This window comes from Balaenoptera borealis (genome assembly GCF_965194805.1).
Source record: "Balaenoptera borealis genome assembly, chromosome: 10".
NCBI lineage: Eukaryota > Metazoa > Chordata > Mammalia > Artiodactyla > Balaenopteridae > Balaenoptera > Balaenoptera borealis.
Genome location: NC_138874.1, coordinates 104,855,096 through 104,880,708, shown reverse-complemented (window position 1 = coordinate 104,880,708; position 25,613 = coordinate 104,855,096). Strand labels below are relative to the sequence as shown.

The window sequence follows — 25,613 nt, the reverse complement described above, 5'->3', positions numbered from 1 at the left end:
CCTGGAGAGCGGAGAGGCGTTCTGACCTGATGGCAGAGGAGGTTAAGGAAGAGGTGGGGAGATGGGGCTAGGGGGTGGTGTCCAAGCCTGGTGTGGGACAAGTGAGTCTGAGGCAGGGTGGGAGGCCCTGGTGGAGCTGCCTGGAGCTTGGGAGGACTGGGGCTGTGCTGGTGGAGACCGGACAAGGGGGCAGTCCTGAGGAACAGAAGGATGAGGAGGGCACCTGGAGTGACCTTTGGGAATGCCCATGTCTGGGGCAGGAGGAAGCAGCAGATCAGCGAAGGAGACCAAGAGGGGTTGGAAAGGCCTGTGGAGCAGCCAGACCCCACCCGGGCTCTCCTGTCAGGGGCCGGGTCTGGCTGCAAGGCCGGGGTGGAATTCCAGAAAGGCAAGAGGGGGCTGGGGACAAGCCTAGGAGACAAGGGGGAAGCGTCTGGATGCAGAAGAAAGCCCTCGCAGGGACTGGAGGAGACCGTGTCTGCTCTTGGGGAGACTGTGCTCAGCAGGGTTTGGGGGCCCGAGCCAGGCAGTGAGGGGTTCTGACTGATGGGAGAGGAGGTGAGAAGACCCTGCAGCGTGGGAAAGAGAGCACCTGTGAGGTACACCTGCGAGGTACACTTGTGAGGAGGTGGGGGGATGGGAATAAGCAGATTCAGGCTCAAGAGGGCTTTGGTAACAAGGGAGGTTTCAGGACAAGTAGAACGTGGGTGTCTGCATATCCTCTGGGCAGGAGGCCAGGCAGGACAGGAGTTCACAGGGGGACACGTCCACAAGATTTTAGTCTGCAGACGTGCACTTGTCCATGCCCAGGGCCTGAGGGTATTGGGGGCCTGACAAGCACGTCCCACTCTCCACCTGGCCCAGCTGCCTGCCACCTCCACCGCCTGCTCCAGCCACTGGAGCCTTTGCAGGAGGACGGGAACCAAGCTGGACAATGCTGGGATCACCCTTGTTGAGCACGGTGCCCTGCCTTTACCACAGAGTCATCACTCCCCGACTGGTAGCGATTGCTGTTTCATGCAATAATGATAATGCTATTAATTAGGAAGATGATGCCTCCGTCTGTCTCACCCAAAGGCCAGCCCAGGCACGGTCACCAAAGGGATGGTGACAGCATCCTCACCTCTGACTGTGGCCAGCAGGAGAAGGCCGATGGTCCAAGAGGGCAGCATCTTCGAGGATGAAGACAGAGACACGCACGGACACCAGATGCACAGGCACGAGGCTGGAGGACAGGGCAGGCAGCCTTCAGCACACATGGGGCCCTCCCTCGAGGTGGGGACCCTGAGGCTGAGGGCTCCCTGCACACAGGGAGTTGGGCAGCGCCTCTCTCGGATCCTGGACTCAGGGTCTTCCCACTGCTGTGCTCCCCTGTTCTGGGCCACGTCCCCCTGGCAGCCCTACCCCTACCCAGCTCCCTGCCCGCGTGGGGCTGTGACTTACTGTGTGGCCCCAGAGCTTCCACCCGTAGCCCAGCAGGTTGGCCATGGCCTTTTATAACCAGACTTTATCCTTTGGATTCCTCAGAAAAGGATGGGGGTGGGGGATAGATAGGGCTCTGTACAAGCCAGATTTGAACCTAGGTTATCATAAATACATAAAGCCAGCTCAGATGGGGAGCAGGACTGTTTATGAGATTTGAAGAAAGGGAAACTGACTTTATGGGATGGCAAAGGGCTCTGTTAATCTGAATTTGCAGGTACAGTTGCCAAAAGATAGTGTTCCCCAAGTGATAACAGGGAAACTCCAAGCTGTAGTGCCACCCACGCAAATCCTCTTGGAAACAGGAACCACAAACTCATCTCATTGCCCTGCAGACACTGGCAGAGCCGTGCAGGAGTGGGCAGTCCGAAGCATCTGCTTAGTGGAAGCATCCGTTTATGAAGACAGCCCTTGGTTACTTTGGGGGTGAAGTGGGTGGCGAGCATCCTTCCAAAGAAGCTGGACAGAGTTGTAAAAACCCTGCTGGTGGAGGCACTCAAAAGAGTGAAATAAACACTGTTCAGATACAGCTTTGTTTGGAAACAATATAGTTTATGACCCAGGGATAAGAAAGATGGAAGTGTTTGCTTTCCTTCAGGGCTGAGGGGTGAAAGCCAGGTGCTGCCCAGCTGTTTTTAAAATTGACATATGATTTAGATGCTCCAAAGTGTGTAAATCTTAAGTTTAAAAGTTGAGTACAGTTTAATGAGTTTTGACAAATGTATACTCCTGTGTATACGCCCCAGATCGAAAAACATTTCCAGCAGCCAGAAGTGTCTCTCATGATCCCTCTACCACCACCCCCATAACCATGCTCCGACTTCTATCACCATAGATTAGTTTGGTCTCTTCTGGGATTGCACATAAGTGGAATTATACAGTATGTGCTGGTTAGAGTCTTGCTTCTTCCACACAACACGGTTTTGAGATTCATCCATGTTGCTCCATGTATCAGTAGTTGGTTCCTTTTTATTGCTGTGTTATATGGTACATTTCTGTGTGAATCTATCACAGTTGGTGTATCCATTCTGCCTTGGTGGACACGTGGGTTCTTTCTAGTTTGGGACTGTTATGGACGATGCTGCTGGGAACTTTCTAGTCTAGTACGTGTCTTTTGTTAGACTTGCACTCATTTCTCTCAGGTTTGTCCCCAGAGGTAGCATTGCCGGGTCCTGGGGTGTGTGCGTGCTTAGCTCTAGGAGCTGCTGCCAAACACTTTCCCACAGCGACTGCACCTGCATGACCTCCCGTCGGCAGCTGGGTGAGAGTTCCAGTTGCTCCATATTCTACTCCTGCCCTTCAATCAATCCCAGAAGCACTAAGGTTGCCAGCAATTTCCAGAGGGTTTCAAGTGTAGAAAATGGCTTCTTTTTTTGTGAACTTCCCTTCTGAGAACTCTGAGGCTGGAGGTGAGCAGGGTGGTGCTGAGGGAAGCCCAGGAATGAACTTCCTTATCTCAAGTGGGCTTAAGAAAAGTCAAGGTTTGTGGAACTGGTAAAGTGATGATGAACCTGAGTGGGGTCACCTCTGCCTCAGTGACCCCAAAGCCCAATGTTGCCATCCCACAGCTCCTGGAGGTGTCCTGCAGCGGAGGAAGGAGGTTAGTCCGAGGCCTGACACTCATGCTCATCAAGGACCCTACTGAGGAGCCTGGAATGGCAGTATTAGGCTGAATGGAAGCCCTGGGCCCATGACATGGGGCCAGTGGCTGCCCTCCACTCTTGGGAAAACATACAAACTCCTCACCAGGGTGCAGTGTTACCTGGACCATGCCTCTCTCCCCTCCCTCACCTTGAGTCTCGCTCATTGAACTCCAGGCACACGGGCTGTGTGTAGTCTCTTGAAAGTGCCCATCTTGGAGTCTTTGCCTATTCTGTTTATTCTTCCTGGAACACACTGCCCTCAGTCTTTCCCTGCCTAAATTGAAGTTATCGCTCAGGGCTCAGCTTAAATGTGACATCTTCAAAGAAGCCTTCTCCAGTGCCCGTGGAGAAACCAGACCTTCCTTTACATCTCTTATCACGTTCCTTATTTTTTCTTCCACGGAATGTATCCCGATCGGTAATTATATTTCAGTGATTATTTGTTTAGACTTCGCTTTGGTGGCAGGGTCAAGGTCTGTAGAATCATTTATGTGTCACCAGAGCTTAGGACAGCGCCTGACAGGTACTAGGTGATCAATAAACATTTGCTGGATGAAAGGATGCGACATTGGAAGCTAATGGTGAGCTGGATAACGTCCAGATCTCTGCTGCCTTCTCCTCCCTGCTCTGTGCCCTGGAAGCTGTCTCTATGGACGGCCTCCCTGCACTACTTGCCCTTGGCCTTCTGGTTGGGTTCGGTCAATGGGAAGGAGGTGGGAGGAGGGAGAGGTTGGGGTATTTCTTCCCCAGGCTCCCTCCCTTCTGTGCTGTGGTCGGGTGATGGCTGCACTTCTCTCCTGACAGCTGCAGCGCCTCCCCTGGCCCCAGCTCCTTCCAGACTCTCATGACAGCTTCCTCCCTCCAAGCTTCAGATTCCAGGGAAGTTAGAGCTCCCAGCTGCTGCTACATCCCTGGTGATTTAGTACCCCTAGTGATTCCCTTAACCCTGTCCATAGTTCTGTAAACAGTCCCTTGGATAAGCCCTCGGACTGGGCCATCTTTTGTCACTGGGGCCCCAGCAGGTGCATCTAGCCACTGGACATCCCCTGAGAGAGGTTGGTCACAGTGGTTCAGAGGCCTGTGGTCCATCTTGTGGGTTAGCTGGGCCTTGGGCACCACCCTTTCCTGACTCTATATTCCTAATGAGGACATTTCCATCCTCGTTAGGAAAGGGTTTGGATTGTGTAGTTGTTTGGTTTCACCACCCATACTAATAGCAGCCAAGTCTTTCTGTGACTTGTCATTTTTGACAAAGATTTAGTAAGACACTTTCAGATAATCTGTGGTTCCCATTGTCTATGCTCTCCTGGTTCCAGCTACAGACTGGTCAAGGAATCTGGGAAAACTCCTCACCTGAGTGGCCAGTGGTGTTTCATCTGGTCAACAGTCACCTGGGAGGGCAGAGCTGGAAAGAAAGGGGAGGGTTATAGTTAATTTAGGCAAGAAGCGATTCTCGTTATTTCCAGGTCACCAGGCTCTGTTCTAAATGCCAAGGGCAGGTGGTGGTCACCCCTGTCCTCAAGGGACCCACTGAGGCAGATTTGCTCAATATGAGGAAAAACTTTCTAAAGGTTAGAGTCACTGGGAAGTAGGATAGGCCTTTGCTGGCGGGGCATGACCCCTGCCTTACTTGGATGACATTGTGACTGAGTAGACATGGACAGAAGCCAAGCATCAGGTGAGGGGTGACTTAAGTGATGTACTTCTAAGGTCGTTTTCAAATCTGGGATCCCACAGGAAATTTTGGAAACTGCAACCTAGAGAAAGGACTCACCTTTCAATTCAAGCAAGAGTCACCCTGAAGGAGCACAGCATCCAAACCCCTTGTTCAAAGTGGATGAGGAATCATCCAAGAGGTGACAATACCTAAGATAATGAGAAATAAGCTGAACAAACACATCTCGGGAATACAATCTCCAGAAGAGGTGTTGAGGGCATGAGAGAGAGCTGAGTATCAGAAGAGAAATAGGTGGTGTTGGTTCAAAAGGTGTCTTGAGAGAAAATGGCAGCGATCAAATCGTAGCTCCTAGAGCGCCTTTTTTTTTTTTTTTAATTAATTTATTTATTTTTAGCTGTGTTGGGTCTTCGTTTCGTTTCTGTGCGAGGGCTTTCTCCAGTTGCGGCAAGTGGGGGCCACTCTTCATCGCGGTGCGCGGGCCTCTCACTGTCGCGGCCTCTCTTGCTGCAGAGCACAGGCTCCAAATGCGCAGGCTCAGTAGTTGTGGCTCACGGGCCTAGTTGCTCCGCGGCATGTGGGATCTTCCCAGACCAGGGCTCGAACCCGTGTCCCCTGCATTGGCAGGCAGATTCTCAACCACTGCACCACCAGGGAAGCCCTAGAGCGCCTTTTTAATTCCCATTCTACAGCCAAGACAACAGAGGCCCTGAAAGCAAGGGGCTTAGTTGGGGTGAATGGAGGAGGAGGCCTTGATTTTAGGCACCACCTCCTACTGTTCTGCTGCTCTCTCCTTCTGAAGGCCTCAGTTTGCCGCCCTGTAAATGGGGGGAATCTCGGTGGATTTAGGAACACTGTTCCTGCACCAAGCTGCCCCCCACGGGGCTGGGCACCCCTGCCACAGTCACCAGTGGTTGGGGGCAGACCCACTGGGTGCTCTCAAGCAGTCCTGAGCCTGCCTGGTCTCTGTGACAGGTGACCCAAGGCAGGGCCCCAGGCCGCCTCCCAGTTGGCTGCCCATGGCAGGGCCAGCTTAGCTCCTCCTTCCTCTCTGGGGACCTGGGGTTCTGAGGTCCTGCCAGCTGTCTGCCCTGGGAGGTAAGGGAAGTCCAGCACCTGTGGGAAAAGTCATTCACTAGTCACGTGGAGGCAAGTGGCAGGGTCAGAGCCTGGGGAGACCTGCCAGCTGGCGCAGCCGCTGCCCGGGGGAGGGGGAGGCTTGGGTTCTCCTTCTCTTGCACCCTGAGGCCTATTGAGACCTGTTCATTCCTTGCCTTCATCACCTCTTTTATCTGTTCCCTCCCCTCCCCTCTCCCTGCCCTTGCCCTCGAGGGGCTGGCATCACCTCTCTCTAGGGCACCGCCTCAGCCTCCCCCAGAGTTTCCCCCCAGCTCTAATCTTGTGGGTGGCTCCTTGACACCCTCAGATGCGTGTTTCACATGTTTGTTCACTCTTTCGTGTTCATTTTTATGCGGCCAGAGCGTGCTGGATGCTCTTCCAACCTTGAGGGTGTAACAGGGAACAGAGCATCCTGCTGCCCTGCCCTCATGGAACTGATGGTCCCTTGGGGCACAGACACTGATTGCCTAAAAGAAATACAATTTCAACTGATTGAACAAGCTAACAAGGAAAAGCACGCTGATGAGGGCTTGTACCAGGGTTACGTAATTTGGGCTTTAACTAAAGAGAATAGTTTGCGGGTGTCCGGTGGCGAGGGATCCAATTTAAGTGGAGTCCAAGCTCCTAAGCCGGACATGCAAGGTTGGCCACTGTTATAGGTTGGGTTGTGTTCTTCGCAAAAAGATATGATGGAGTCCTAAACCCTAGGACTTCAGAACATGACCTTTTTGGAGTTAGGGTTTTTACAGAGGTAAAATGAGGCCATTAGAGTGGGTCCTGATCCAGTATGACTGGTATCCTGATAAAAAGGGGAACTTTGGATACAGAGACATGCACAGAGGGAGAAGGCCATGTGAACATGAACGAAGAGATTTGGGTGATACGTCTACAAGCCAAGAAATGGCAAAGATCACCAGCAACCACCAAAAGGAGAGAGGCATGGACAGGGTCTCCCTCACAGCCGCCAAAAGGACCCGAACCTGTGACAGCTTGGTCCTGGACTTTCCAGTCTCCAGAATTGTAAGATCGTAAGTTTCTATTGTGTAAGCCACGCCGTACGTGGTACTTTGTTATGGCAGCCCGAGAAAATTAACATGGCCACCACGTGGCCTCTCCCAGCTTCATTTCTGCTCTTCCTTGATGCCTTCCCACCCTACAACTGCTTAGATGGAAGGACACACAGAATAAACCTGTTCTTTTCCTCTCCTGAGCTTTTGCACCTGTGGGTCCCGCTGCCAGGGATGTCAGCTGTATCTCCCCACTGAGGAACCCCCTGAGGTCCCCGCTCCCACCCCCGAGGCTCATTCCTCCCCCACCCCTCCCTGCTCCTCTCTGGCCACATTTGCTCCTCCGTTCCGGGTCCCAAAGCCAACTCTCTGCTCTCAAAGCCTGTGACACTGGACATGTCTTCCACATTTTCAGTCCCAGACCGTACTCTCCAAGGTTTCTCAGACCTGAGTAAATAGAAGGACACCATGCTCACTAAAAATTTTCTCCCGCCCCCTGGACTTTCCCATTAACATCATTTCATTGCACATCAATTTAGGAAACAAAACTCTTACTGCAAATTACCACAGCAAAGAGAAAACCTTGTCTCTGTAACTGACTAAAAAAAAATAGATTATCATCTAGGTGAAAACACAAAATTAATAAATTCCCTTGGAGAATAAGGAATAAGTTCACCTGGAGCCCTGGGATGAGAAGACTCGCCTTTAGAGGATTCAGGAAATACTGTTTCCTGGGGGAGCTTCACCCAGCTGCACGGGGAGAAGTACCTGAGGGCTTTTTAAAAAGGCCTGGGGGCTTCCCTGGTGGCGTAGTGGTTGAGAATCTGCCTGCCAATGCAGGGGACACGGGTTCGCGCCCCGGTCTGGGAAGATCCCACATGCTGCGGAGCAACTAGGCCCGTGAGCCACAACTACTGAGCCTGCGCGTCTGGAGCCTGTGCTCCACAACAAGAGAGTCCGCGACAGTGAGAGGCCCGCGCACCGCGATGAAGAGTGGTCCCCGCTCGCCGCAACTAGAGAAAGCCCTCGCACAGAAATGAAGACCCAACACAACCAAAAATAAATAAATAAGTAAAAACTAAAAAAAAAAAAAAAAAAAGGCCTGTACATGGGATTGTTCTTGAATTGGTCAGGGTGGGGCCTGGGACAAGCCGCCCCCCCATCTTTTTTTTAAGCTCCCAGGTGATTCTGGTTTGCAGGCTGGTTGGTGCACCCCTGGCACTCCTGGAGCTGCCTCAGCTAGTCCCGTGAGTCCTTGGATGTCCAGCTTCCTGCACCTTGGGGTGAGCATGCAGGGCCTGAGCTGGGTGGGTCTGAAGCCCATCCTAACAAGCACTGCTTTGTGTGCCTGCTGCCTTCTGGTAGCTTTGAGTCTGGGGTCAGACTGTGGCCATACTCTCTAAGGTGCCTCCCTCATCTTACAGCTCCCTGACTTAAGGATGGAGCCTTCCGTTCCATTTTACAGATGAGAAAGCTGAGACCCAGAGAGGTGGAAAGTCCTTGCCCAAGGTCACCAGGCTTGACTAGAGCCCTGACTGCTGGCTCAGTGCCTTTTCCTATTACTTCCAACCAGACTGAATGTCCCCCTGAGCTTTATGTTAACAAACTGACTATGAATGGGGTGTATTTTCATCGCTCCAAAGGCCATATTCATATGCATTCTGAAAAATGCACCACCTCTGTTATTTAAAAAACAAAAAAGAACAAAGTCTGATCAAGCTGGCCCCATGCAGCTGCTGAAATCTGGATTTCAGATCTGACAGGGCCACATAGACACTGCAAGTGTCCCCCAGAGTAACCACGGAGAGCCCTAAACTCCCCATCCATCTCCCAGGCGGTGTGTTAAGGTCAAGGATGTGTGGGGCTGAGCTTGGACTCCCCAGTGGAGACAGGAAGTGTACGCTCCATAGCCACACTGATAAGTAGCCAAGGTGTTATGATGTGATTTCTTCTGTGCTACGATTCCTACTTACCTTGTGTGAAACATATAGGATTTAAGCTATTTAAATAGTTCAAAATAGAGTCACAGTGGCCAATGTGAACTTCCATATTAGTTGTCTTGGAACGTCCGCTGTAGGACTGCGAGTGTCTTAGAGTGAGTGGTACCTTAGATAAGAAATTTGATGGGCAACGTATGTCACTGGAACTGAAGGAGCAACTGATAGAGACAAGGTACCCTGGGTGTAACTGTTACACCTACTGACCCACTCCTTGAAAAGAGACCCTGAGCCCAGCGATAGAAGGCTCTCTGCTGGAGGACCCCATCCCAAGGTGCCGAGCTCTTGCAGGTGGTCGCTGAGCGACGCCCTGTCAGAGCAGGGGCGACTTCCCACTCATGCTTGTTTGGAGACCTGTGGCAGGACCAGGACCTCCGCTCATGCCGAGGTGCCTCCTTCCCCACTTCTTCTTGGGGTGGTTCCTTTACCACCTTTCCTATTTTCCCTACTCTGACTAAGCTGTGTTGTGTGCTGTTTGTGTGCAATAAACCAAGTGATTCATGAATTGAATATTGGCTACATTTCGTGTATCTCCAGCCCCGTGATTCTTACCTGGCTTTACCGCTGGGCCCTGCGACACACACGAGGTCAATGGTGGTGATCGTGGAGCCTGCTGTTCCCTGCCTTCCTGGGAATTTCCTCAGGATGTATACCTGATAAAAGGACCTATGCCCATTCTAGGAAAGGGACTCGGGAGGAGCGAGCAGGAGGCTGGCCCTGCTCTGGCTCGGGTCTCCATCAGCTGCCTTCCGTGTCCCTGGAACATATGGTTACCGGTGCACCTGCTGGCAAACCCAAGGTCACCCAGGTCACCCGAGGCTCAGGGCAGAGCCCCCGCTGTGTGCTTATGATGTGCCCAGCAGATTAGGGGAGCCTCAGCAACTGGCTTCTTCTGCCTGCAGTCTTTTTTCAGCTTCCTTCTTGTTTTAAAATCCTTTTCTCCAAGTTATTGGCCGTATCTGTTAGTCTGGGGAGCAGGTGAGACAGGCCATCCTTGAGCAGGAAGGGCCCTCTCAACATGGCCGACCAGTCTCGCCCCCCCCCCCCCATTATACCTGGTTCCACTCGCCACCCTCATACACCTCATCACTTCTTGCCTAGATGTCTGTGGGGGCCTCCTCCTCCTTGCTGGCCTCCCAGCCTGCAGTCTCATGGGTCGCCTTCCTGCAAGCCTGGGCCTAGTTCCCACGGCTCTTTGGAGCCTTCCCCATCTTACTCCTCCCTCTTCTGGGCCCCCCTGTCCTGGCATATACCTTGCTTTTTGCACCTAGTGGGCAGCATGGCGGTGTTTATTTAGGTGCCGGCCCCCTACCACCGTGCACGCCCCGGGCACCGAATGGAAGTCCGCTTCCCTCTCACTCCAGTGCCTGGCGCAGAGGTGGTGTTTGGGAGTGTCTGCAGGAGCTCCATCCCGTTGATTGGATGTGCTGCCTTGCCCGGGCCGGGCCGCGGGTTCATGGCCAGCGCTGGGTCTCTCCTGCTCGGTGCGCCCCACCCCCTCCTCATCACCACGGTTTGCTGAGCGCCCACCCCGTGCCCTTGACTGTGAAGCCTTTACTACAGTCGCTTGGGGAATCCTCGCCACACCCTCTGCTTTCAAGGAACACTCTGGAGCCCACTCGCACTCAGGTTTGAAGCTCAGTAATAGCTTGACGTGCCACTGGGGCTTAGGAACTGCCATGGTGGGTGGGTGACCAAGAGGCGAGACACTCAGGGGAGGCAGTGCCCTTCCTGGTCCCGTACAACCCCCTGGGGATGATCACGGGACAGGCTGGGCCACCTTGAAGACTCCCCCCAGGTACGGAACACCTGTGTGGGCGGGGCCACGGTGAGGTCTGCTTGGCTGAGTCTCCCCGCCCCCGCAAAGACAGAAAAGTCCCCCCTCAGCCGGGCCTGCATTGGGCACCCCCTGGACCCCTCCTCAGCGCCCGGTCCTGCCTGGGATGGTGCTTGCCCGGCAGGCAGAGAGAGGGCTCTGAGGCAGCCCCGGCCCGGGGCCAGGGGGCGCTGGAAGTCTGTCTGTGCTCTGCAAATGTGCCCACCACAGCCTCTGGGTGCTGGAGCCCCTTAACCTCACCAAGAGCCAGAGCCCCCAAGTGGTCCCATCACCACACAATTTACCATCACAAAGGGGCCACGTCCTGGCAGGGCCTTCCATGATCTCAAGGGGATGGCAGAGTCAGGGAGGGGCCCTGGAACCAGAGTCAGGGGCCTGACCCTCCGCCCCGATGGGGCACGTCCGCTCTGTGTGCTGAAACAGCGAGCCCACACGCCTCTGTTTCCTCACCTGCAGGATGAGGGGCAGCACTAAAGGCTCTGCCGAGGCCCCAACTCCACTCTCTAGTGCTGCTGTCTGTCGCCACCCCTCGGGTGAGGAGAAGACAGTGGGCACGAGGACCAGGGAAACTGTGGGGAGAGGGGGGTGGTAACTGGAGGTCAAGGGCAGGAAACCCAAATATACGGAAATGGGCAGGGCATTTTAAAATAGTCAATTCCCAAATGTCCCACCGTGGGCAGCTGACACCAGCGACAGATGCTGTGAGCAGATAAATGCATGTACGGACTTTATTAGTGTTACACGGCGGCTGCATCGCGCCCGGAGTTTAACAGGGCATGAGACTGAGCAGGACGTCTTCTCTCACGGTGTCTTTGCTACAGAAACTGTATCTGTGGAGAGAAAGGAATCTTTTTAAGTGCTGGGCGTTCTTACCTGGCAAAGGTAACTGCTGATTTACAATTCAAAATGATGAGGGCTGCCCTAGGGTGGTAGCTTCAATAAGTTCCTGGAGGGCTGATTGCCTGGGGGCTTCCAGGGGGAGGGGCTGGCTGGACCCCAGGACAAGGTCAGGGGTTGCTCAGAAGTGGTCCCTGGTCTCCAGGTCCTCTGGCAGCCAGGACTGTGGGCACCTTGGGGCAGCGACTGGACCTCTCACGGCTCTGCTTCTCCACAGTACATGTGGGCCCCCCATAAACCCAGCAGAGGGGTTTACAGATGGGCTCACTCTTGCCTCAGCCGTTCTGGGGACCCGATTCCACCTACAGCAGCTCAAGAAAACACAGCAGCTACAGTAGATTGAGCTCTCGCTGGCCGTCGGCACCCACACTCACTGATCCACTCACGCAGTGCGCACTTCATCCTCACCACACAAGTGTGAGGAGGTATTGTTACGAGTCCTACATCACAGGAGAGGAAACTGAGGCACAGAGGGCTCTCAGTTAATACGTAGAAGAACCAAGATGCAAACACAGGTCAAGCTGATGTCGTGGCCTACACTTTCTGTGGTGGTCAACTTCAAACCCCTCTTGACCTTGCCTTCCAAAGCTGGAGTCAGGGGCCTGGCTCTCCCCTTGGGCTGCCTGCCCCCTCCTGCCTTCCAGCCATGATACGGGGCTGGTTACTCGAGTCTCAGCGATGGAGTCTTTATTTGTAGAAGAGGGCTTAGCTCCCTCCCATGATTGGTGAGAATCCCATGTCAACAATGTAGCATCTCATGACAATAAATATAAAAAAGCTTTATAATTAATTTAAAAACAATGCAGATGTAAGTGGTATGGTTACAGCTCTTCCAGGAAACATGGGATTCTCTCACCACCTGTGAGCTCTGAAGCTTTGTCCTCTCTCCTCACCTTCACTGGCCCCTCCCCACTTTCTCTTTGTATCTCATTTGTCCTTCCTGGAAGCCCTAACCCTAACCTCCAATCGAATTCCTGTCCTCTGCACCAGAGCCCCGCCCTCAGCAGCCTGGCCTCCCCGTGCCCCTCACATACCTCTCCTGTCCCTCCGCCCGTCTCCCCAGCACCCTCTTTGGGCCCCTCACGGGGAGTTCTCAGTCTGTCCTTTGACCTTTCCAATGAACCATGAGTCCATTGTCCTCAACAGCTATACTGTAAACCTCTCAAGAGCAGCCTCTGTCTTTGCATTCCCTCCTATACGCCAGGCATACCTGGTACTTAGTAAAGTCAGAGAGGAAGGAAGGAGGATGGTGTGTGGGGAGAGAGAAACAAAGGGGGGAAATGACATTTTTCTTTTGGTACCATGTCACTGGAGGGAATTCCTGCCAGCAGGTTCCTTAGCAGGACTTGAAACCCCAACGAGGTGACTAAAAAAATTTGAGGGGGTTATGAGAGGAGGTTGGACCAAAGTCTTAATTTTCTTTAGTCTCCCAATTATTATTATTATTTTTTAATGTTACTTATTGGCTGTTTTCCTCACAGCAAAATATTTGAATAAGTTGACGAATTCAGTATTTTTACTCCCCAAACTATTATAGTTTGTGAGACTCTCTCTTCCTATATTTAAAAATTCTGAGGTCCAACATCTAGCTTCTCTTAGATAGATTCCCTCCAGAGTCGGCAGGCGGGGAAGCTGCCCTCAGGTCATCGGAGGGCTGAGGTAGCAGCTGATGCACCGAGAGGGTGCAACGCCCTGTGTGATTTGGTCTCATACCTTTTTTCCTTTCTTGAATCCACCTGTGAGCAAGGCACCTCCTTGGGAATGCCTCTCATTTTAAAGATTCCAATGAGACCACCTTCTTCAGACATGATTTTAACTACATCCCAGGATCCAGGCAACAGGTCCACTTCCTAATGGGACCTGGGCCACTGACCTTAGAGTCCCAGTGTCCTCCAATGGGGGAGAGGAGGCCTCGGCTGCACCCCCAGCCTGCACAGGGCTCCCCACTGGCCTCCTCGACACTGTGTTTTCAGTGAGAGGACCTCCTTGCTCCGCCGACGCCCTGCCTGGGCCAGCCCCTCGGTCCTCCCCTCACAGGGACGGGGAGGACCCCACAGGGGTCATCCAGCTGATGAGACTGCTGTGAGGTCTGCCAACCCACCCCCCTGCCCGTGCCCTGCCCGGGGGTGTGACATTCCCTGGGGCCTGAGTTTAGTGACCCCACCTAACCTCCAAACCTCAATCAGTGACCAAGAGCCCAGGATCTCCTTCTCACCAAGCCGTATGGGGGTGTCCTGCTGGCCAGACTTGGGGTCTGAGCTTCGGTCATTACCCCCACCTCCCCTGCAGATGCCACAGCCAGGGATGCCACGGGTCAGGATGAAGTTTCTGCAAGTACTGCCACCTTAGCTCTCTCGCCTCATCTCAAATTTTATATCTTTTGCTAAAACTGATTTCCTTTTCCTTCTATTATCCTGAACTTTCACTGATGTTCCCCTCTTTAACTTGTAGCCACTCTCTAACTGATACTTATAACCTTATACCCTTCAGAAATTATTTCTTATTTCTCTTTCTTATTTTTCCCCTTAGTTTTCATTGAAGGCAGGGCTGTATCATCTGTGCCTGCCACAGAGAGTGCTGAGAACACTGGCTGAACCTCAGCTGACTTTCTGGGGTGAGTTTCCATGACAAATGCAAGTCTCTACAAACGTCCTTAGGCACAAGCCAGCAAAGACACGTACTCCGTCTTGTCCTCGCCCTTCTGCACGGTGATCTTGGCTGCACCCACTTTGGGGAGGGTTGGGTTTACCACATTGTTATTCCAAAGAAACTTGACTTTCTCAATTGTTCCAACATCAATATCCGCGTCAAACTCATTGGAGTGGGTGGAGCCTGGTCTGATAATCCCCCTTGAAACAGAGAAACAGAAACGTTCCCATTCACTGAAACAAGTTCTAATGACCATATAAGTCCCTGCCATTCTTTTCTACTCTAGATTAACAAGATGATTTTTTCCAAATTAATTCTCAAATAAAAGTTAGAGAAATGAAAAAGTCAGCTATATGGCAGCAGCCTCAAACTACTATTTATTTTATTTTATTTTTGGCCACATCATGCAGCATGTGGAACTTGGTTCCCTGACCAGGGATCAAACCTGTGGCCCCCTGAAGTAGAAGTGCGGAGTCCTAACCACTGGACCACCAGGGAAGTCCCTTAAACTACTATTTAACTATTATTTCTTCAAACGTAAGTTAATTTACCCTCAAAACTTTCCTATAGAAAACTATATAATTCCTTCATATTATTTTTTTCTGGTAGAATTATTTGTACAATAACAAGTTATCCACTAGTTTAACACAACAAACACGTGTGACTAGGCTAATCAGAAGATATGATATCTGGGCAAATATTAGATTTATCTTAAAAAATCTGATCTATTGAGAGAGAAAGAATGAAATGCCTGGATTTATAATAGAGAAAAGAACATGTGTTAGCAGAAATCTGAAGTTAACTTCAATACATAAAGTAAATAATTTAGAATCCATTGATAAAGAGACGACAAGTATGTCAGTGCATGGATGTGAAGGCCGTGTGTATCAAGTGAGAGGTGGTACCAAAAAAAGGAAATTTACTTGAAGACATTGTATTGGTGAGTGTTTCCCTTATTTCCAAACAAAGCAACTTTGATTTGACCAGTGGCTGTTCTTCCAGACAGTGTTATAGAAACTCCGTATCTCCAGCCTGCACAGGGCATAGAAAAGAGTTTTTATTCATGCACAAAATAGTTGACAGAAATCTCAGATTCTTGTCCCATTCCTTACACTGAGGCATCGAAGTAGGAGAAGTTCTACATGTTAACCTACGATTCAAACTAGGTCTTAAGGAGAAACACATATCTGGCAGTGGACCCCTGTAGACCTGCCCTCCCAGTAAAGGGGTCACTAGCCACATGTGGCTGCTTAAATTTAAACCCAAATTAAATAAAACAAAAATCAATTCCTCGCTTTCCCTAGCCACACTTTAAGTGCTGAATTGCCACATGTGGCTGCTGGTTACTGCATTTGACAACACGGAGCACTTCCAACAGGGCAGAAAGTTCTGTTGGACAGCTCTGTCCTCGAAGGACAGTACTATGAGTTAAGGTTGAAAGAGAAGGAACAAGGGCTGGTCCCCACATTTGGAAAGGTAGTTCAGGGGTGCAGTCCTGGGAGCCTCAAGGGCAAGGTCTGTGTCTTCCCTCTGCCTCTCCAGGGCCCTGGGCAGTCTCCAACACAGGGGTCATCCAGATTTATGCCTGAAGGGCTGTCTTGGCACCCAGGAGCACACACACATACACAGGAACCTATACACACATGACCACACACTCATGCGCACATAAACACACATATACACGCGCACACACATACATACACACCACATACTCACACACACATTCACACATATGTATGTAAACACACAGACACATCCTTTGCCTAACTCCTACTTGTCCTTTACAACCTCAGAGGTGTTTTCCCTGCCCTTTCCTCTGATCAGGGCCAGGTCCTCTGTCCTACCATGTCACAGCAGCAAGCCGTCGAGCCCAACACACTTGTAGCTGCTTGCTCAGTTTCAGTTTTCTCTGCCGGGTTATAAATTTCATGCTAGGGTGTCTTGTTCATCCCTGCACCACCCCACATCTAGCATAGCCTGTGGCCCATAAATAAATGTTAGTTGAGGAACGAATATCTGGTTTTGAATGTTTAATTTGTTGTTTTAAAATATTGGCAAGTATTTTGTGCATCACTACATCAGAGGAAGGATTGATTAACCAACGCCTTTTTAAAAAATATGTAAACAGTGATGGAAATGTTCTATATCTTGATTTTGGAGATGGTTACATGACTTTTTATTTATCAAAACTCAGAATTATACACTACAAAGGGTGACTTTGGCTGTATATAAATTATATCTCAATAAACCTGACTTAAAAAACTATATGAGACTTGTATTATATTTATGTATTTATATAAACACAGTCTCTTTTTTACAGTACAATATCTTAGGGAACTGTCATAAGGCAGGTTGGCACAAAGCGGCTGAAACATGCCTGACTCTACCCTATATACTAGTCCATTCAGCAGAATTTGGAGAGAAATTACCCCTTTCTGATCCCCTCCAACCCTCCACCAGAGATGCACCCCCCATCCATGGGCATGAGGGACACATGGACAGAAGGCTGGAAATTGAGGAGATCGGAGTTGGGCTTCTTAAGTGGGCTAGATAAGCTAAGAGTTGGTACCAAATACATTTTGAATGGATAGAACAGGTGCGGATGACATGATTTTTAAAATGCATAGGACAAGGAACTGTGGGGTGGTGAAAATTCAGAGAAGATGGCCACAGAGACAGGTAAATTTCTGTTATCCCATTAATTATGCTGTTTGTGTCCACTCATTTCATGCCATAGAAATAAAATGAAAGTAAAGCAGACCCTTTCTAAATCCTCGGCTGAGTCTTAAACGGGGTAGTTTGGGTGGATGTGTCCTGTTACTAAGATGAAACATACCCACAAATATTTCAGGTTAGAGGCCACCCCTTTACGTAAAACACAAACGAAACCTCTTTTACTTGGGTGGGAAATCACAGTGCAACTTACGAGCAAATTTGCTGGCATCTCCTGTGTTCAGGAAGAATTTCTGCTGCTCCTCACGTGTCTTGCCAGCAAATCTATCAGCATAGTGGCCCATCTGCGGGCACCCTTCATCTGGACAGGGGAAGCACTTGTTCTAATGAGAAAGATGGATCCGGCTGTAAGGTATGAATTTGTCTTTTTATGACCCACACATCTGGGGAGCAATTTTCCTATAGTCTCAGTTTCCTCTTTCATAACTGGAAAGAGATTGGAATAGATGGTCTCTAAACTAACTTCATCCAGGATGTAGTACCCAAGCCTGATGTACATCACATTGGAACTACTTGGGGAGCTTCAGAAAATATTGATGCCTGCGCCCCAGGTTAGATCAAATGTGCCTTCCACCGAGTGGCATGCTAGTGAATGACTAACAGGAAACTCTGGGACAAAAAGTCCGGTAGAGTTTACCAATTTCCGTGGTGTAAATACTCCGTGCCTGTGGCCAACTTCAGGCTATCAGCACGATGTCATTGAATGTGGAGTCGGGAATAGATGTTCACACTGGCTCTAGTGAGCCCGCATAGGCAGGCTCTGGTGTATCGTTCGTGCATCTCTCTCCTTGTTGCCAGCTGCACAAGGCACAAAACCCCAGCCCAGCATGTAGAACCCCAGCATCCACCTTTCCTTCTCTCTGGCGTGTAGATTCTTCTCTCACACATTCTATACTTGCTCTGCCCCTGTCAGAAATGTGCACTCTTTCCCCTCCTTCTAAACTCGATGATTTTCCAAGCCAGATTCAAACTTTGCCCCTGCAGGAAGCCTTCCTAGATCATTGAATTGACTGCTCTACTCTCCGATTTCCCAGAATCTTCTGCTCCCACATGACTCTTCTAGAATTTTAGCTACCTCCTGCCTAAGGCTTTTTTCCCCCTCCACTCTACAGGACCGTGAACTCTGACATGCAGTGCAAAACAAGTAGGGGATGATCAGACCCTGGTGAGAGAGTACTACAGATCCCAACACAGCAGGACAACAGCCCCACCTTGGGACTCAAAGCGGGATAATAGCTTACAGACTCAAAGTTCTTGTAGGAAGCGCAGGGGTATGCAGCGAACCCATCGGGATTGAGGATGCTCTCCGAGTAATACTTGTAGCTTCTCAGGTGATTGCAAGCCACAAAGTCCCGGGTTCCTGGGTAAGCAAAGGGGGAGGTCTGCACAGGTGGTCAGGGCCCCATCACAACTTCTCTGCCTCTCTCTCCAAGTGGGATGGTTCCAAAGTGGGACCGTATTTTCAGAAATTTAAGATTAGTCTAAAATCCAGCCACAAAATGACAGTTAACATATAAAGGCTGCTTTCTGTGTGCCGGGCAATGTTCTGAGCACTTTACATGTATTGTCCCTGTAATCTTCACCTTTCCTCAGAGGTGGGTAACATACCATCCCTAATTACAGAAAGACATACAGGCTACAGCCTCAGATTTCAGATTTCAGCTAGGAAGTGGTGGAGCTGGGATTTAAATCCAAGCCCGTCTGGTGCTTGAGCCCAGGCCTCTAACCTCTGTTCCAATCTGTGTCCCAGGCACCAGGCTGGAGGTCCTCAAAGACACAACCGGATGTGACTTGACCTCCTAGGCATGACCAAACCTGGGCAAGGACATTGTCATGCCATGTTTAGGTGAATAAAAAGGAAGGTCAAGTAGCTTTAGGTGGCTTTATATGAGCATGCCTTTCACTCTCATGTCTTGTTCCTTAGAACCTTCCTTGGCTCCTATAAATTCCTGCCAAGTGGCAGATGTCACAGCACACATTCCAGACCTGGCCTGAACTTGCTTGGCCGTTACTGATGGAGAGTCTAGGCTACTCTATCCATGCAAAACCTCATAAAGCTGTAAAAGACAAACACATAGGTCCTCATCCTTAATAGTTGCTCTGGTGGTGTCCATACTTGCCAAGCCATTATGCTCACATTCAATAAAAGTCTTTACTCATTTGATTTTAACCTGTGTGGTGACAAATGATGAGTCTGGCTGAAAATCTCACCTGTTCATTGCCATTTTGACCTTATTAGATACAGAGTCAGAGCTGTATCTGAAAGATGCCCTTTATCCCAGGTGTGCTGATTAATGATAAAGAATAGCCACCTTGAGTAGCACAGTCTCTGCTCTAACCTTCCTTACCTGTGATTGCTTCTTATTCTTTCCCCAACATAGAGGAGTGGTGACTCTCATGTGAATGGATTTGCCATGGACATGATTGGGAATATTCCCATTTTGTCTATGGAGTTGAAGCCAGTTACATAAGCTTGAACCATATCACTGACTCCCAAGGGACAATTGGCAGAAAAATTCTCTTAGATTCAGGATATTTACTTTTATGGTATTTCCCTCCCTTATTAGGTAGCTATCAATTGATTGTTGGAGTTACAGCTTTAAGCAATGGTTTTGAAATTCTTTGTTGCTTGTTCACTCCAGGACACCCACACAATGTGTAAGGAAATAAATCAGCAGAGCTGAGATGTAACAAATGATACGTGGCTATATTTTTAAGAAATAAGGTCTAGAAGGGGGGATTGTATATTTTCAAAGAGCAGTGTGTTTTCGTTGCTAAGATTTGCTGTGGGAGTGGCGTTGCTCCCCCAGGGAAGTGATGTCCCCACTCTGCTCTGGCTTTACCTGCCCAGATGCCATCTAGGTCCACGATCTGCGACAGGGCATTCTTCTTGCATCCGGGCATTTCCTCTCCTCCGTTTGGGAAGAAATCAAGGTGACCCACCTGTTGTTTCGTTCCAAAGCCTGAAATGTTTAGAACAGCAACGAGCTTTTCATAATGCAGGGCTCTCATTAAAAGGACGTGCTCTCACAATTGCACGTGCTTGCAGCTGGAACGTGGAGGGGCTCACCCATGAATGGGATCAGGGGAGCTGCATCCGTGTGGATCACATCAACAAAGCCAGCGTCGGAGGGATCAAGTCGGACCTCTTCAGGAGTACCCTCGAAACTTGCTTCTACAGGATCCAACCCTAAAAGAGATGGCCAGTGCTGCACACAATAGGCCTGGCTATAGGTGCCAGCAGGATTGAGCTTGTACGGTTGCCCAGGCTGTGCACTACCTAACTCAAGGGATGCCATACCCTGGAGTTGTGCAGTGCCATGGCCGGGGTATTGAATATGGAGACATTGAGTTTCAATGATGCTCATTACATTCCAGTGGCATGGATAGAGAAGGGCAGGTGAGCAAAGAAATTTAGATTTTGTTTAGGCAAGGGTTTTTTTCCACATCAGATTCTCCCACTTACTTGTATATCTTTCTCCTTCAACATTCTCTTTCTCTTCCCAAGTTTGAAGGAAAAAGGAGAGAAGTAGTACGGTATCACAATTCAAAACACAAATTCTGGGACTTGGGTGCCTTGCTCCAAATCCGTACTTGGCTATTTTTTGAGCAAGTTGCATGACCTTGGGTGAATCACTTGACTTTTTCTACGCCTCAGTTTCCCCATTCATAAAAGGGGGTAATAATACAGCTGTAAGATTAAATGAGATAACATATGTAGCATTTAGCATAGTGCCTGGCACATCATTATGGGTGTATAAGTAAATATTTAGAATTATATCTCCCTGACTATATTTCCTTCTTGACAGGACTCCTAGATTTAACAATTGTTTTTGAAGGTTTGATCAGAGTAGCTGAAAAGGCACGAACATAATTGTCTGTTGAAAATAAAAGGGAATGTTCTTATAAAGGTAGAGACTTGAACCAAAAGACAGCAGAACCGGGATTGGATGTCAGTTCTACCACTGATTAGTTGTGTGACCATGGGCAAGTCATTTGCTTCCCTCAGCCTTCTTCTTTAGTTCTGAGGATCAAATGAGAAAACGTAAAGCACTTTGTACAGTATTTGGGATAAGCAGGCACTTAATCTATGCTTACTATAATTATTATATTAGCATTATAATGATTATATTATATTGATATATTTTGTGGTTATAATTTAAAGGCTTTGCTTGGGTTAAAAGGATGCTTTTGGTGTGGTGGTGTCTGGGTTTCTTCTACCAACGAAGGCAGTGGAAGCAAAATTTTTGTGTTCTATTCTGCCCTTGATTTCAGAGAAGGGGCAAAGGAATGACAACATGGACTTGTCTTAATTATGTTTGCTCACGTTCATATTAGCCTTACTCTGCATTTTCCTGGCTGTTCAGTCCTGCTGAGAGACCCACATCACCAGAAAATGGATGGGGACAGAGGCAGAGGAATTAAAGAGAGCAAAGACACCACTTCCCCTGCCACAAAGATAGGCTTCTGGGGGGCTTCCTAAAATGCTCTGTGCAGACTCTAACCGGCTCTGCCGCAGCCAAGGGGATGGACTCTTTGGGGCCAGCTCCAAGCTAGGCTGCAGTCTTGCACCACGTTCTGGGGCTACTGGGGACAAAACCTTGGGCCCCAGCCCTCAAGTCTTACCTGAAATCCTGCCCAGGCCTGGAGTCTTGCTCCCAGCCTCTCCCGCCACATGGGCCCCCAGGCTGTGGCCGATGAGGTGGACTTGGGAAGGTGAGTAACTGTAGTTCGACTGGAGAGGGAAGATTGTATTTTCAGGACATATCTGTGCTGTGGTTTTCGCAACCCTAATGCTGGTACTCCTCTGCTGAAAACCTGCCACAGCCCGTAGGATCAAGCCCAGCCCTTTATGAAAGCCTCAGAACTCTTCTGACTCAACACCTGTTTTTCTAGACTCTTTTCTAGCTAGACCCTTAGTGGAACTTTCAGGCCCTCAAATATGTCGTAGTCTCTCACCTCTGGGTCTGGTTTAGCCTCCTCTTCCTGTTGTCATGTCTCCCCAACCATGACCCCAGTTCACATCGACACAGCTCAGCCATTAGCTCTCAACTTAGATGTCTCTTCCTGGGAGACATCCTTAATCACTGCCCCCCGCTCCCCAGACTGGATTAGCTGCCCCCCTGGCCCCCCCACATGTGCTCCTATAAAGCCTGTAGCCACCCCTCCCCATCCCCACATCAGAACCCTGATCACACTCAGTTGTCGCTGTAAGCTCCCCCAGGGCCTGGGACCTCAACTATTCTCTTTATTCCCTAGCAGAGCTCCTGACAATGTGCCCCCACATATCGGATGAACAAACAAACGACACAAGCTCAAAGTATTCACACCTGTTGGTCTCAGAGATGTTCACCCAGAAGTACATGTTTATTATAGGTCTACATACAGTGCCTTGAGCACAGACACCATAGGTTTTGATTTGAGGTGAGTTTTAGAAGTAAGACTCCGAGAGAAATATCAATTCTTTCCATTTCCTCTTTAAACATATAACCCTCAGCTGTGTCTTTACCCAACAGAGACCAGTGGGTGCTGTGTGTCCCCTCCTCAGCCCGGCCACCACTCACCTTGAGCATGGCCAGCATCTGGGCCACCTGGGCGCCCACCACACGTACGTTGTTGGCAGCCTGCGTGTAGGTGGTCTGGGAGCCTCTTTTCCAGTCCACGCAGATGCAGTTCACCTTCTCCACCTTGAACATGTTCTGGTGTTGGAGAGACACCAGGGGGTTATCATGAGGGCTCGTGAAACCACTTCCAACCAGAGCTCAGAAATGGTCGCCGAGAGTTACCACTGGCTGTCCTTCTGTCCCTTCCTAGCTGGGGCACTGGGATGAACTCGATTTTGTTAGGAATCCCGTTGCCAATAGGAGTTATCCCTCGGGGCAAAAGCTACAAGAAAGGCAAATAGATTCCCTCGCTAGTTCGTAGACTAATTAAAAGCTGACCACTCTCTGGTTTTCTTCAACCAGATTCAATCAGGTTGATTCAATAAGGTGGCTGAAGCCAGGGCATCATTCAAAGAGTCCTGTTTCAAAAAGAAAAGGTCTCAAGTGCATTCTCTGGCAGCCAGGGTCTAAATGACCTTGTGGATTTGACTTCTAGGGGTCCTTTCAGCCTCGTGGCAAAGCCTGGGCTTGCTTCACCCCAGGCTGCTAGGTATTTACGAAGCTTTAAGGTGGGAGGGAAGTGTCACTATTTTTACAGTCAGGATAGCGCAATATTTCATGGAGGAAACACACTAAAGATATTTAAAAAATAGAACTGCACTGATTTAAAAGATATTGAAGAATTCTGAAAGGGAAACTTCTTCCTGGATGTCAAAGGAACTGATATATCCTTGGAAGTTCTGCCGGGCAGGACATATGACCAGCTTGAGTCTAAAGTGGTACTATAAATTTAAAATCCACCTAGAATCTTTTCACATATATGATACTAATATGTGTGATCACACACACACAGATACCAACAGCCGTTTTCTCAGGACTTTTATTTTTAAAGCAGCCCTGAGGAATCTCTTACAAACCTGGAGAATTTGGGATATAAACTATATCTTAAAGTTTATACATTAAGATACTTATTAATGATGGGACAGAAGCAATACCAAGAGTTAAATGGCTGGTACAACCAAGGTCAAATGCAGAATGATTTTAATTTTCAGAGTTTGTAACTTTTCCTGTTGACATTTTAGGTCGGAGGGTGGTAGACAGGCTGCTAGGGTAAATTCTTAGGTGTCAGAAAAATGTATTGAATCAGTGAACACAAGAAAAGAAGGGATGATGGTGTATCATGTGTATTTGTGTGTGCGTGCCTCTGCACATGTGTTTTTGTGTGTATGTGTATGTGAACATGTGTATATTATTCTGTTGTCTATCGTTCTGAGCAAAAGATGCTCTATTACAGTGGGTTTGGCACTTTCTATTCTGTCATTTTGGGCACCCAGTCAGTCGAAGCTCTCCGTATCTCAAATAAATGGTCATAGCACACGTCTCTGACTCTCAGGGAAGTGGAAAAGACTTGAACAAAAGAACATAATCTTGCGTTTATAGGAATACAAAGTAGCCTCACTGAAATGGAAGCAGACAATATTTAGGCTTGATTTAACCAGAAATGAGAGGACAGAAGTGTTTGTTCACGCAGCAGATGCCATTGCTTCAGGCTACAGATGTAGTCTAGAAACTTGGAAGGGGATTTTTATTTTGGTGAAGAGGCATTTTAATTGCATAAAGGTACGTCAATATGTCAGGATTTCCTGTTTTGAGCTCACTAATTGCGATTGCATAAAGGGAGGTGGAGACATTAGTGGAAAGCAGTGGCAGCTGCCTGCAGCGCAGGCCACAGGGGTTAGAACCAGGCCCTACCTTGCACATATCCACGAGCCAGCTCTCATCTCCCTTGTCTATGAAGCCGTGGATGATGAACCGGGTCTTCCTGTTTGTTTGGAAATTGGATGCCTCAACCGTTGATGGATCAGAGGGAAGGAGAATCTGTGACAAACGCAGAAGGGTTCCATGTTTTTGCAGCCCAGACACTTTAGCCTGTCTCTTTCTTCCCCATCTCTGCCTGTTCCAATGCACAACCTTTCAAAGTTTAGCAAAAAGCCACCTCTTTCAGGAAGCCCACCCTGACCTCTCTTTCCCTGTCTTACCTTCCCAAGTCAGGAATCACTACCTCCACTGGGTCTGGATTGTGGCTCATGGTCTTACACCTTCCATAGGTTCTTCCATAAGCTCTTTGCCCAACACCAGAATCACATAACTAGCTAGAGGTTCTGACAAATGTGAACCATTCATTCATTCAAGCCAGCTTTTTTACCGGAGACCTACTCTGTCCAGGTCTGGCTAGGCCTGGGGGCAGCTGGCGGGATCGGGTAGAAGCAGAGGGTACAGAGGTAAGAACTCCTGGTCCCCCGGTGGGCACAGCCCCTCACCAGTTACAACAATGTTAAAATGGCAGAGGTCTCACTTGAAAGTTGTTTGGGTTCTCGTTGGTGTAGAGCAGGAAGCGAGTCCCGATGTCCTCAGGGCTCCAGGGGAGAACTTTCAGGGGCCTGATGGCGGTCCCAGCCCAGGGCTCAGAGTCAGAGAAGCACCCAATGGAATCATAGCAAACTTCCTTTCCTGTAAGAGAAAAGCTGACCCTGCTCAGGGGTCCTAAGGCTGGCCTGGTTGCTCCCCTGCTTGGGGACAGGCTGAAGACCAGGCAGACACTTGCCTCCGCCCCATCAACTCTCTCCTTGCCCCCTCTCCCCCTGTGCCCACCTTCTGATCAGGGAACAGTCTCATTGAATCCCACAGAGACCTCTCTGCTTCAAACCACCATCAAAACTTAAAAGTCCTGTGTTCCCTGCCTAGATCTTCCGATAGGTTTATTTGACTAATGTGATAATGGGCACTGGTAAGTCAATATGTTAACCCAGGCAGGTGTCTAATGCTTTATCTGGAAGAGTCTGGCCTCGGGCCTCTGGGACATGAAGGCAGGCTGGCAGGGAGATGCTCTGAGATGGGCCCGCACAAACTGCAGCCCCACCCGCGTCTCTGTGGAAACGTGGAGCTGTCTGCAGCCGCTGGAAACCCTGCC

At 49.6% G+C, this 25,613-nt stretch overlaps 2 protein-coding genes across 2 annotated transcripts in view; both read right to left on the bottom strand.

The window, feature by feature from the left end:
* LOC309635621 (pancreatic lipase-related protein 2-like) overlaps positions 1 to 11,514 on the bottom strand; it is a gene marked incomplete at its 5' end in the record, with an annotated part of 34,734 nt that extends 23,220 nt beyond the window's left edge. Inside the window, 3 exons of the mRNA XM_082407111.1 lie at positions 1,124 to 1,225; positions 11,141 to 11,329; positions 11,502 to 11,514. Of these exons, the coding sequence (XP_082263237.1) occupies positions 1,124 to 1,225; positions 11,141 to 11,329; positions 11,502 to 11,514 (304 nt within the window). The remainder of the gene's footprint in view (positions 1 to 1,123; positions 1,226 to 11,140; positions 11,330 to 11,501) is intronic.
* On the bottom strand, positions 11,272 to 25,301 carry LOC309635620 (inactive pancreatic lipase-related protein 1; the record flags this gene model as incomplete). Its single annotated transcript, XM_082407110.1, has 11 exons — positions 11,272 to 11,590; positions 14,339 to 14,506; positions 15,230 to 15,338; positions 17,233 to 17,362; positions 18,281 to 18,399; positions 19,883 to 20,002; positions 20,110 to 20,229; positions 21,666 to 21,774; positions 22,604 to 22,738; positions 24,395 to 24,520; positions 24,999 to 25,301. Coding segments are annotated over 11 exons (1,503 nt in total), but the record flags the coding sequence as incomplete, so codon positions are not given.
* Positions 25,302 to 25,613: the final 312 nt, after the last annotated feature.